Genomic DNA, 12,922 nt, shown 5'->3' with positions numbered 1-12,922 from the left:
CACTCAGCCATGAAATTCACTGGGTAACATAGGGCCAGTCACACTCTGCCTAACCTACCTCACAGGGTTATTTTTGGGATAAAATGAGGAGGGCTATGTATGCCACCTCGAACTCCTTGTGGGGGAAAGGTGGGATATGTAATAAATAAATAAATAGCTTGTGAATCTCATTACTCAGAGAGTTGCAGATAGAATGGTCTAAAATTAGGAAATTCCTTATTGGTGAGTTTTACCTGCTTTCCATATCATGAGCTCTCTTCTGTCTGTTGCTGCAGATCGACCACTTTGGTTTTTCTGAAGATGGCACATTCAAGCAACGCTACCTCATTGCAGACCAGCACTGGAAGAGAAATATCGGGTCGATGCTCTTCTATACTGGCAATGAAGGAGATATCACTTGGTTTGCCAATAATACGGTAAGGGAGATTCTGGTATTCTAGGTAGGAACTCTCTTGCCATTTATTATTTGTACAGTTCTTAGAAGACCGTTGGCATTCTAATTTCCTACATATATTTTGGGATTGGAGTATAATAATGGAAATGACTGGATAATTTCTGGAGCAAAAAATATCCCATTTGTATTATTTAAAGAACTTTGTTCTAAATGATTTGGAAGTGGTGACAAATCCTGCTGCTGCAAAAATGCATAAAGCAAAAAAACTGGAAAAAGAATACTGTTCCATCCTTTTCAGAATGGTAGAACAGAATATGTCTAACAGAACAATCCTAACTATAGGAAGCTGACAAAGTTGCTTGAAATATGCCAGCATAAATTTTGCTTATATCACCCTTTTTGCCAGCATATGCTCACACTGGTTGCCAGGTCATGTGGCTGATCTGAATGGAGTTAGGAGCCAATGCAAGCCACCCTGCCCAGTTCTGCTCACCCCCCTGGAATGTCCATTTATTTCAGGGCTTATGCCAACATAATAACCACTGGTCTCAGCTCAGGCAGAGCTTACCCTGGCTGATCTGGGACAAGGGAGTTAGGCTGGGATGTGGTACTTTTGCTAGCATAGCCTTGGTGTGCTGGGAATTAACTGAGCCAGAAATCCACTGGATCCCAACTTGTTTGTCCTGACTGCTGTTGAGTTTTCTTTGCTCCCTAAATTAACATATTACAGAAGAATAATCAGTAATATGAACTTTATTTGAGACTAACAACCTACTACCTGGTATTGCTCATCAATTCTAAGAATATGCCCCCCCCCCAAAAAAAAAACCCTAGTGCTTAAATTCAGGTCAGTTTTCAAATGCTCAGTTTTCATGTTGATTCAAAAAGGCATCTAAGTGTATCCAAACATAGATGAAAGCTTGCTCCTTGGTCTCAGGAACCATCATGCACAATTTGGTTATCATATCTTAAGAGATTTCCAAATGCATAGTGAACAAACAGCTTTACAAAATATATAGTATATGAATTGGAATGATAAATTTCAGAATATACAACCTTACAACTCTTTTGCTTTGTAGTAATTATATATGCATAGGATGTTCTCTAACTTAAAATTATGGTTAAATGGTTTAGTGGTTGGTAGTTTGTAAATAGATAACATTTATTCTGCTTGGTTTTTCTCTTTACTTCCTTCCAGGGTCTTATGTGGAACATAGCAGAAGAGCTTGATGCCATATTGGTATTTGCTGAACACCGATACTATGGAGAGTCCCTGCCCTTTGGAAACAAATCATTCAGTGTAAGTAGCCCCTTGCATTCAGGTTAGTCATTGGTTCAATAGAAAATTTAGAATTTTAGAGGACAACTAGAATGGGAGATACGGGTGCAGTAATAGAAAAAAAAACATAAGCAATTTATACATAAATAATAGAGAGCTCTGGAGCAATTGCAAAATGGAAATTTGAGGTATAGGGATGAGTTTCAGCAAGGGTAGCCTGTTAAATACAGCTAAAACTCAGTGTCTTCCCTCATAGTCCTGCTACATTGGAGGTGGCAGTCTTGCCGTGTGACATTTGCAAGGGTTCCTTTGGTAAAAGTAGACAGGGTTTCGCCCACTGTCGTAGCTTTACCCAACTATGGCATAATCCCTCCCACAACACACAATTTCAGGATGCAGTTGTATCACATGGTCATATAGGTGGAGCTTGTGCTATCCAAAGTAGTTGGGAACATCCCAGACACATTCCTGCTCTTTTGCAGTAGAAACCATGTGAGCTGCTGTGCAGTGAGTAGTCAAGTCTGCTGCCGTGTGTGGATTCTTCTGTACCTTTTTGCTGAGCTCCCACATCATTGTTTCTGGTGCTCTTTCCATTGAGCCATGTGAGAAATGAATAGCGTTTTCACCTCCTGCATTGGGGTAGCAAAGACTAAGAGTCAATTTTCTGTTGTTAAATGCAAATGTCATGCAATCTTGTTTCAGGATGCCAAGCATCTGAATTACCTGTCTTCAGAGCAAGCTCTGGCTGATTTTGCAGTACTCGTTCAATACCTGAAGAATACTATCCCTGGGACCCAGGACACTCCTGTCATTGCCATAGGGGGATCTTATGGAGGGATGCTTGCTGCATGGTTTCGAATGAAATATCCTCATATAGTAATTGGGTGAGTGCAGTACAAAAAGAGTATCAGAAAATGATCTTGTCTGATAGGAAATTCTGCATATTTCACAGGGAACCAGCTATCACTAATTGGATTTAAATATCCAATAATCAAATACACACACACAAATAAATACATATATTATATCAGATTTGTGTGTGTGTGTTTGTAGATGTGTTCATCTCATGGATAAGGTGTGTGTGTGCGTGCATACATGCGCGTGCACAAACACACAAACTCCTTTATTACAAGAGCAAACTACTTCAGTTTGGGGGGACCAGCAGTTTACAGTGGACACAGAGGCACGGACTCTTATCTAAGAAGGGCTAGCTCTCAGGAATGTTAGGAAGGTTGGAGTGGGTCTGGATGAAATGGGCCATGGCATCTGAATTCTCTTGTACTGACTCTGACCAGCTGTTCTTGGTGCTTCAGGAAATTTCCACATTTAGGAACCAGTTGAAGACATCAGAAGTATTTGTTGGTGTTTCAGCATCTGCAATAGCATCCATTAACTATATGCATCAGATGGCATACACATCACAGTCCTTTACAACCTCCCCCAGCATCTTGATCTCTAGATATTTTGGACTCTAAACACACATCAGCAAATACTGCCAGTGGTCAGGAACGAATAGCATTGTACTCCAACAACATATGTGGAGGACTGTATGGCCAAAATGAACGGCTTTGCAAAAAATGGAGGGTGGTCTTCTGAGCCTCTCAAATATGACTTTGGGTATTCTGGATAGAATATTTGCTCTGTATGTCCAGCCCTTTTGCTTGTGCTCTTTCCTAAGACTGGGAGCCTCCCTTAGCTCAACCTCTGCTTGTGCTGCTTCACTAACAACTCAGTGTTTGTTCTCATTGAGCCACTGAGCCCAAGTTCTTCCCCTTCCTTCCCCTTTGTTCTGAGAGCAGGGGAAAACCACCCTGAATTTATCTGTGATTAAAGCTACAAACACAACACACATTTAACCTGGAAGTTAATCCACATTGAACCCAGTGGGACTTGTTTCTGGGCAGACCTGCATAGGTTTGCTCTGTAAGTCGAGCAGTGCCTACATGTGCAATCATTTCTATAATGCTTCTCTGTGCAAATGTTTTTTCACTCCTCCCGAGGCGTAGGCAGGGGGGTGTGGTGGGTGCAGTCTGCCCCGGGTGTCATGACTGAGTGGGGTGACAAAATGGCAGGTGAGTGGGCGGCACACCTTGCGCCCAGGAGCAGCTGCTCTTCTAACCTGGCGGCTGCTCTTCTGAGCCATGGAGAGGCGCACCCGGCCACAGCAGCTCCATTGCTGGGTCATGTCTGACCCAGCTGCGGAGAGCAGGAGGAGAGTGAGCAGCAGCTTCCCCAACCCTCTCCTACCCTGAACTGGGCAGCGCGGGCATATGCTTTGCCGTTGGACTCCTATTTCATAAGTCACCTTTGCTGCTTTTGAGAAGGCAGGGCAGAACTGAATTAACAAAAGCTGCAACCTCCAGCCTTTTTCCCACCTGGAAATTCACCACACATTTATCTAATAGCTATATTTTGATCTCAGTCCAGCAAGTTAAGACACATTTTAATTTTGTCTTGTGACCTTTCTCCACTACCCTTTCTCCTTTTTAAAAAACAGTGCTGTTGCCACTGTCATATCCTCACTCTTAAGATTGGCACAAGCAAGTCATGGGTTGCAACCCCCATGTTGAAGAACGACAAAGCAACAGCTCTGTGAGGAAGGCTGTTAATTGAAGGGGGAAAGCTTACGAAAAACAAGCCAAGACTGAATGGCTTTGGAGGATGATTCATTTGGCTCACTGCTAGGTTTGGATCCATGGCAAAAGCTCTTGTTGCCACAAGTGCTGTTCAATCTCCTTATTCATTGATCTTCTCTCTTTCCCCCCCTTGGCTCACAGAGCTCTTGCAGCTTCAGCCCCTATCTGGCAGTTCGACAGCCTGGTTCCCTGTGGCACCTTTTATCGTATTGTAACTGAAGATTTCAAAAAGAGTGGAAACTGTTGCTCAGAAAGCATCAGGAACTCCTGGGCAGCCATTGACCGTCTTGCTTCCACAGGTAGGCAGCTCATGAAGAGACTAACTAGTCTAGAGCCTTCTCTAGGCCTTCGATCTCTGCTGTGATGTGCTCCTAGCAGTTCTATAAAGCATGCCTGCCTTGGGGATTTTTAAGGGTTTTTAATCATTAAGTGTGTTTTTTATTAGTTTGGAGAAATTAGTATTGTTTTATGTATTTTGTGTTTATTTTAATATTGCAACTTTAGGTTGGGAACCACCCTGAGACCTATGGGTGTAGGATGGTATACAGATTTAATAGGCTACCACTTCATTCACTCTCCAGAGATTGCACTTTCCTTTACATATCTCACACATTATAATGACCAGGTACTTTCTTCCCAGCTTGGTTTTAAGAAGTGCAAATGCTGGGGGTGGTGGGAGTTGTCATCTGTAGCCTATTGGGGCACAGGCAGTATGCAGTAGATGCTCATGATGCTGCCCAAATACATTTCACACACATTTTTTTTGCTTGTGTAATCCCTGTTGGAAGTGGCCATAGGATCTCACTCAGGGCTCTCCCAAGATGTTAAGAGCCTCTTTTCTGCACTCTTCGTACTGACGGTGGGGAGGAGCCATTTCTAGGCTGCTCTATCTAGCACTTGGTGCTCACCTCACTAGCCCTACTCGATGCCCCCCTTCAGGTCTTCTGCCTGGGTGAAATGTGCCCTTGAACCCAGGTAATGCCTCTTGCTTCCCTGAAGAGGGTTGTGTTGTGTGACTTTTGTGTGGCTTGAATGTAACCTCCTGGAAAAAGAGTTGCATTTGTTCCCCTGCCCACTTTTTGTCTCTGGCCTCACCCACCAATATTAGTGCAGCCCCCGGGAAGTTGGCAATGAGGAAATTTGCCCCTTGAGCCAAAAAAAAGGGGGGGGGGTTCCCACTCAGTATAGAAGTTCAGTTGCTAACATCTCCAGTTTTTTTTTTTTTTTTTTAAGACTCCTGGATAGGAGGACTTGGAAAAGACCCCAAGAAGAGCCACTGCCCAGAGAGGAGAAACAACTGGACTAGAGGGAGCCATGGTTTGACTTGGCATAAGGCAGCTTAATATGCGTTAACTGAATCTCTGTATTTTCTCCTTTCTAGAGGAAGGCTTGCATTGGCTTTCGTGTACATTTCGCCTGTGTAGCCCACTGAAAACTGTGACAGATGCTGCTGCTTTCAAAGGATGGCTAAGTGAGACTTGGGTTAATTTGGCAATGGTTGACTACCCATATAAAGCTGACTTCTTGCAACCTCTCCCTGCCTGGCCTATTAAGGTAACTGAACAAATGCATCTTTTCATTTGCTCACTATCCCCTCTTTTAAAAGACTCTAGGAGGTCAAACATGTATAAATATCAATGACACAAGATGCCCAAGGATTCCATAATAAGAGAATTCTAAGCATAATTTGGTTGATCGCACAACCTCCAGATGATTTTCCTTTATTGAGGAGGTTGTAGTTCAATAATAACTGAACATTAAATGGATTTTTATTCTGCCTCTTGGCTCCACAGTGGTACTCCCAAGGCAGCAAATAATTTCAGTTAAAACCATCAGTGTGCAAAAGCAGCCAGCACGTTAGGCATCACAGCCACAGACATAAATTGTGGTTTTCAGCATTGTGAGTTGTTTCTAAATAATTGCTTTTAATTGATGCCTGAAGATAGAAGAGATGCATGCTTTTTAAATAAGGGGGTTAGCAGAATTTCTAGAGCCAAGATGTGATGTAACCTAAGCAGGGAGAGGGGAGCACCCCTGCCCACACACACACACACACACACACACACACACACACACACCACAGAAGAGCAAAAGGAGTGAGCTACGAGATAGTAGTTGAAAGCAGTAGCTTTATTGTAGGGGACGTGTATTCTTCAGTGAGCTGTGTTTCCTATGCTAGGATATGGCACATAGAGGCAAAAGGCTTCCAGAAGAACCTACGGTCATAGTTCAGGAACCACTACTGAAGAAGGCCCTGTCCTTTGTACCTGCCAAGTCTACCTCCAGTGGAGCAATGACACAATAACCTCCCTTAAAGATCCAAGTGCATGAACACGTTTTTATAGGCAGAGGTGACTCTTTAGGTACCTAAAAGTCCAGGGAGGACGCAGATTGGTGGGAAGATGTTGCATTGTCCACAGCCCAGAGATTCTTCAAGCCCAGTCTAGGACTTTGGGACAGTTTAATGGCCTTTTATGGGGGGGGGGTGAGGGAAGATACGTGGAAATCCAGGTTTGGTAAACCTTGGAAACCAAATTTGTTTTGTTCGTTATTGCTTGCTTTAGAGGTTTTTTAATGGCTGGAAACCATTTCGGGAGGGGGCAGCCTTCTTTGTGAGCCTTTTGACAAGGCACTTCAGTTCCCCAACACCTAAAACCAAGAGATTTCCTTCTCTTTTGTTGCAAAAATTTTTTTTAAAAGAGAAAAATGTATGCAGCCTTTCTGGGTGGCATAAGCTGTTCCAGTTTCCTCCCTTCCTTTCTTTTCAAACGGGGGGGGGGGGACTTCAATGACAAAACTAATGTGATTATCCTGAGTGAGACTTAGAGGTGTATTGAGAGCTTAGGGGAAAGAATCCATTCGAACAGTTGAATATATCTGCTTAATCCTCCTCTGTAATGGGGCCCATGGTCCTCTGGGGAAGTGCAGGCTTTCCCTCTTTCCCCCCAAACCTACCCCCTTTCCCCGCTGCCCTTCATAAAAGGTTGCCGCCTCTTAAAGCCGCTCTTTAACTTCCGTATGGCACATCTGTGCTAGTAAAGGAGTTTTCAGGAATCCTTGGTCTTCCAGCTGAGAAGCTGCTCAGTAGGCTGGAAAAGGCTAGAAGTCGTCTTAATAAGTGATTAACTCCCCCCCCCCATGCTCTTCACCCTTCGCTCAGTGAGCCAAGAAGTGAATACCGAAGCTGTTGGAACTCCCCGCCCCCGCCCCTGCACCTTACTAAGGCACCAGAACATCAATGTCTCAAAGTAATGTAAAATAGATTGTTACCTCATCCTCAGCCTGTTTGCCGTAGCAGCCACAATTATGCTGCAAAGGAGCCATCTTAAACTAGAATGAATCTTTTTGGAGAGACCAAACAGCTCTGCAGGAGCTGCACCTAAGAACATAAGTGGCTGCTTGATCTGGTCTAGCATCCTGCCCTCACAGCAGCCAGCCACACGCCTATGGGAAGCTCGCAAGCAGGATCTGAGCATAGCAGTTCTCTCCCCATTTAGAATTCCCAGTAACCTGTATTCAGTAACGTACTGCCTTCAACAGTAGATGATTTCCCTCTATGAAAATCATTTGGGGTTAGTAAGCTTAAACTCTCAGAGTTCTTTAAAGCAAGGGTGGCTAACCTGTGACTCCAGATGTTTCTGGACTTTCAACTCCCATCAGTCCTGGCCAAGGGATAATGGGGAATGAAGTCCAGCAACATTTTGAGGACCACAGGTTCCTCACCCCTGCTTTTATTAAAGTATAATGAAGGAAATCCTCTTGCTGCAGATCTGTGGTAATGATTTGGTTTATTGGTAGAAGTAACAAATGTTTTGGCCATGCCAAGATGCAAAGTTGATTTGCTTATCTGTAGTTTAGAGGTTGCTTATCTGCTGTCACTAACCAGAGCCGACAAACTGAGTCTACAGAAAACGCAGCATCTCCTGTCTGCAGGTTTAGTCTATTGCTGATTTCTTTACACACACTCTTTTTAAAAAAAATCTCTTCTCCTTTTCTGTCTTTCTATAGGCAGTTTGTACATACTTGAGGAATCCCAAACTGCCAGACAAATTGCTGCTGCAAAACATCTTGCAGGCAGTAGATGTCTACTATAACTACACAGGACGTGCTTCATGCCTTAATTTAACTCAGACTGCCACAAAAAGCCTTGGGATTAAGGGCTGGTATTATCAGGTATGTATGCAGCATTATTTGCTCTGTGAAACTGTGGCACAAAGTGGGGCTCTTTACTTGAGACCCATATGTGAATGCAGAACGTTCTAGGTTTGATCTCCCGACAGCTACAATTTAAAAAATATAGGATCAGGAGGTTGCAGGTAATAGGAAAGACTGTGAGATAAGGTTACAGGTGCAACTGGTCTAACCTGGTATGAAACACAATAAAGACCCAGTTATAGATCCATCTCAATATTTAAGTCCTTTTACAATATGTTCCATTTAATCCTGAGTCATTGGGAAAGGTTTATCTACTCATTTCTGTGATCTAATTCATCATATTTAAATGTCCAAATTGTAATATATTTTTAAGTAATCCCAGAAGATTCTCCGTGGAGAAATGTAGCTCTTGGGTGGAAAAGGGTTCTTCATCCATTATGTGATGCTCTCAGTCTGCCTGGTGCATAATAGAGCACAGGAGGCCAGCTGGGTCCCTGCTCTGAAGAGTGTGCCATCTGAGCTACTGGAGGAGGCAGGGGTGAAACAGGACACTATGGAAGTTGTTTTCATTATACACACCTGAGGGTTGGTGAAAAGCCATCAAGTTGCGACAGAAATGTATAGACATTGAGGTTGAACTGGACCTCCTGTAGCCTTGTGAAATATGTCCAGGGAAGACAACAGCAAAGTTGGGCAGCTTGGAAGAAAAAAACTTAAAATACTGACTGCAGTTTCAAGAGTGCCCATTCCGGATATACACTGAGCCTCAGGAGTTTAGAACAATGAAGCAATAAGAGCTGAATAGTCACACTTTTCTATTGTCCTCATGTTATGGTGAACTTGTACCGTAAGAAATTGAAGTAGAAAACTCGATTGTTTTAGAAGTGGACTGGCTGCCTTATTTATACAGCAATCTTGATGTACCTGCCTATTGCTTTACAGAGGATCATAAGTTGGTTCATTCCCCCCCCTTAAAAAAGGTGGTCTACTTCTCTAAACTAATTTCATTGTTTTCCTCTTCACGCTTCTGCTCCAGGCTTGCACTGAAATGGTGATGCCCATGTGTTCAGATGGCGTCAACGACATGTTTGAGCCCGAAAAGTGGGACTTGAAAACCTACTCAGATGAATGCTTCAAAACTTGGGGGGTGAGACCTCGTCCTGACTGGATCCCCACACTCTATGGGGGGAAGAACATCAGTGCTCACAGCAACATCATCTTCAGGTGAGGTGTTGGTGCATCTGTCAATCATAAGTGTTGGACATGGCTGGAATGTGAGTTTTGTCACTAGCTGATGGCGTTTGGTGCTGTTCTGGAGCAGCATAGAATTCCTCCCGTGACTGTATTGTGACTCTTTGTCGGCCAACAGAAGCTACTGTAATAATAGACTGCTTCTCTTGTCTACATTTTCCATTTTATGCAAGGTAGTAGTACTTGGAATAGTCAGCAAATGATGCAAACCTGATGCCACGCCAGCAGTGGGGATGATAGCATAATTGCATATTGGAATGGCATGAGTAAGAGATTTATGTGGTCAGCCTTGCACTCACTTCGCATAGCTTGCTAAACGTAGGACTGACTTTTGTTGGGAACAGGTGTCTTAGACGTGCATGTGCAGAAGTAGATAGCAGGAGTCAGCTTGAATTTTTGCTGGAATCTTACATTCATGGCCCACTTTTCAGCCAAGATTACTTTCCACAATGGCTTGCAAGTAGAATTGGTGCAAATGTACAATATAATCAGGGGCATATTGGTGTGATGGACACACACACACACACACACACACACACACGACCTTCGGGGCCCCTGACAGTTGCTTTACAGTTGACACCCTGATCCAGTTTCCAGGGTGACAATACAAAACGAGCCTTTCCATTGACCTGCAGAGATTGCTAGGATGGGATACAAACCTTTTGTTAGTTGGGATGTTCCTAACATGCAGATAGGTGTTCATTTCTTTCTCCCCCTTTCCCTTCCAGCAATGGTGGGCTCGACCCCTGGTCTGGGGGTGGAGTAACACAGAATATCACGGACACTCTCGTTGCCATAGTGATCCCAGAAGGTGCTCACCACTTGGACCTGCGCTCCAACAGCCCTTACGACCCGGACTCCGTGCTGAAAGCCCGTCTTTTGGAAGTTCACTACATGAGACTCTGGATGCGGAACTATCGTCGTAATGGTTCGAAGTAACTGAAAGAGCTGGGTTTCGTGGTTTCTGCTTTCTCATGTGAGCGCCGAGAGAGAGGATCTGCTGGCTGGATGGCTGACTTCACACAAGTGTTTCCCCCCCTCATTGTTTCATGCCTACTTTCCTCTTTCTCTCCTAACCGAAGCATCTTATTTGTATGGCAGATGTCTTGCTGTACAAAGGATCTTTTGAGGCGGCAAACCTAAACCTTGCAATGTATGGCTCCAAATGGGTGGCTCTTCCTTGATGTTCTTCTGGCGCTTCACAATTTTGGCAGAGTTCAAATGGCATTGTCGCCGTTTAGGGTCCCACCCACTCCACCATCTCTTATGGAAGAAAGCTGCTTTAGAGGAATTTCCCACTGCTCCTGGTTGAGCACTGGAACCCAAACTGGGAGTGTAGGGTATGTTTGTAGGGTGTTGGGGGAAGAGGCTTTCCTTTCTTGTCCCACAAGCACCCCTCATGTGTGGGAAGCTGGCACATAAGTAACTTATAATATCCACTGGGTTTAAAGCTGTAGTGCGTAAATTCACAGATGACAAATCAGTGATTATAAGGCATTATGACTCAAAGTCCCTGATCATGGAATTTCTGTCTGAATTCCTGTTGCTGGGAATCACAAGAATGGCAGAAGGTTGTTGCTTCCAAGAAGCCCACAAGCAGGGCATGAAGGCAGCTCACTGGCTGTGGTTAGAAAACAGGATGCTGAACTAGATGGATCCTTGGCCTGATGCAGCAATGCACTTGTGTTAAGCTACACAGTTTATGACATAGGTGTAAACTTTTTCGGGGGGCGCTGTTGGGCTCAAGCTTCTCCCCCCCCCAAATTCCCCCAGCAAACAGTGCCAGGCATATTGAATGTCTCACCTGATAGACTCAGTTGCAACAGTAGCTGCTGCAGCACAGGACCGCCCCATCTCTGTGTTGTACCACTTTTACCATGATTCTCTGGGGCTTTGTTCCTATTTGCCAGTAATTTTGTTTGTGTGTTTGTTTGCTAAGAATTTATACCCTGCCTTAAACAGGGTGGCTTAGGCTAGCTTCACCTTTTCATTGGCACATGAACTGCAAGGCCTCAGTTGGGCCCAACGGATTGCAAAGCTGTTAAGAAAAAAAAAAGGCCAGATAAGCTAAGAGCCTCCACAATATTAAACAAAAATAAAACCTTCAATATATTTTACAGGGACAATAACTGTTCTGTTGCAGTTGGCCGTGAGTGTGTCTTAGTCACCATGAAAAACAACAGGAAAGAGTCTGTGGGATGTGAACGACTGTTTTTATTATGGTATCAGTTTTTGTAGGCTAAAGCTTATATGTGTGTGTGTGTGTTACTGAGTTTTAAATCATAGCAGATTTTACAACAAACAAAACTATAAACAATCATGGTTACTTATTTTAGTCTAACAGGAGTCATATGCCACCTTGAGGTTGTTTTGAAGTTAAGATCTTGTGTTCCTGAGCTTAATGACCCTGTAATCGGATAGGTAAGAAGTTGAGTCAACTGTCTATCCACCCAGTCTGATTCTTCGTGTATGCATCTGAGGAAGTAGGTGCTGGCCTATGAAAGCTTATGCCCTTTTTAAATAATTGCAGTTAGTCCATGGTATCGGGAGTGAAAACCCCAGTCTGTGGCACTTTGAAGACTATACACAACTACTCTCCTATTTCTTTATATGCCATTTAGACAAAAGAAACTATGTCAAACTACTTAAAAGAGTAGGTATGAGAGAGGATTTTTGTCCGCTAATGTGAACCGGCCAGCTTGAGCCAATATGACAAAGCCTTATCCCTCATCTTAAACTGGCAGGTGTTTTAAATGAATGAATATTCTGGGGTCTAGAGTGGTTGCAACATTGATGTTTTCCTTTGAATTGCGTTCCGTTCACCATTCTCACCAATTTGCCACGCATAGATTTGTTATTAGAAGCAGAAAGCCCATTCTGCTGCTCCCACTATGGACAAGCACACCTGCAACATTCTGCAGTGGAGACCTGAATGCGCGCGGGGGTGGGTGGGGGAATCTACTACTTATTCCTTTAAAAAAAAATCAATTTTTGTATTGGTTTTCAATGTAGCAAGTAACAATAAAAAACAAGGAACAAATAATGATGCAATAAATAATAAAGAGAAGAAGTTACCTATACACAGAGAGGGCTCTAAACACATGCATATGCACAAAACATTAAAAAGGATATAGGGAATCTAGGTACAATGAGAAAAGAAAATATATTGGCCCACACAAGAAAAGGACGTACAGCAGCTTAGGGTTG

The 12,922-nt window shown here is 43.5% G+C and overlaps 1 protein-coding gene across 1 annotated transcript in view; it reads left to right on the top strand.

Moving 5' to 3' along the window:
* The window catches only part of PRCP (prolylcarboxypeptidase), a 28,011-nt gene extending 16,045 nt beyond the window's left edge, over window positions 1–11,966 (top strand). The window contains exons 2-9 of the mRNA XM_033146030.1: window positions 276–416; window positions 1,593–1,694; window positions 2,376–2,557; window positions 4,451–4,608; window positions 5,691–5,863; window positions 8,318–8,482; window positions 9,501–9,688; window positions 10,444–11,966. Of these exons, the coding sequence (XP_033001921.1) occupies window positions 276–416; window positions 1,593–1,694; window positions 2,376–2,557; window positions 4,451–4,608; window positions 5,691–5,863; window positions 8,318–8,482; window positions 9,501–9,688; window positions 10,444–10,654 (1,320 nt within the window). The 3' untranslated portion in view covers window positions 10,655–11,966. The remainder of the gene's footprint in view (window positions 1–275; window positions 417–1,592; window positions 1,695–2,375; window positions 2,558–4,450; window positions 4,609–5,690; window positions 5,864–8,317; window positions 8,483–9,500; window positions 9,689–10,443) is intronic.
* Window positions 11,967–12,922: the final 956 nt, after the last annotated feature.

The sequence above is a fragment of the Lacerta agilis genome, chromosome 4, assembly GCF_009819535.1.
Source record: "Lacerta agilis isolate rLacAgi1 chromosome 4, rLacAgi1.pri, whole genome shotgun sequence".
NCBI classification, from domain to species: domain Eukaryota; kingdom Metazoa; phylum Chordata; class Lepidosauria; order Squamata; family Lacertidae; genus Lacerta; species Lacerta agilis.
This window is presented reverse-complemented; position numbering and strand designations above follow the sequence as displayed.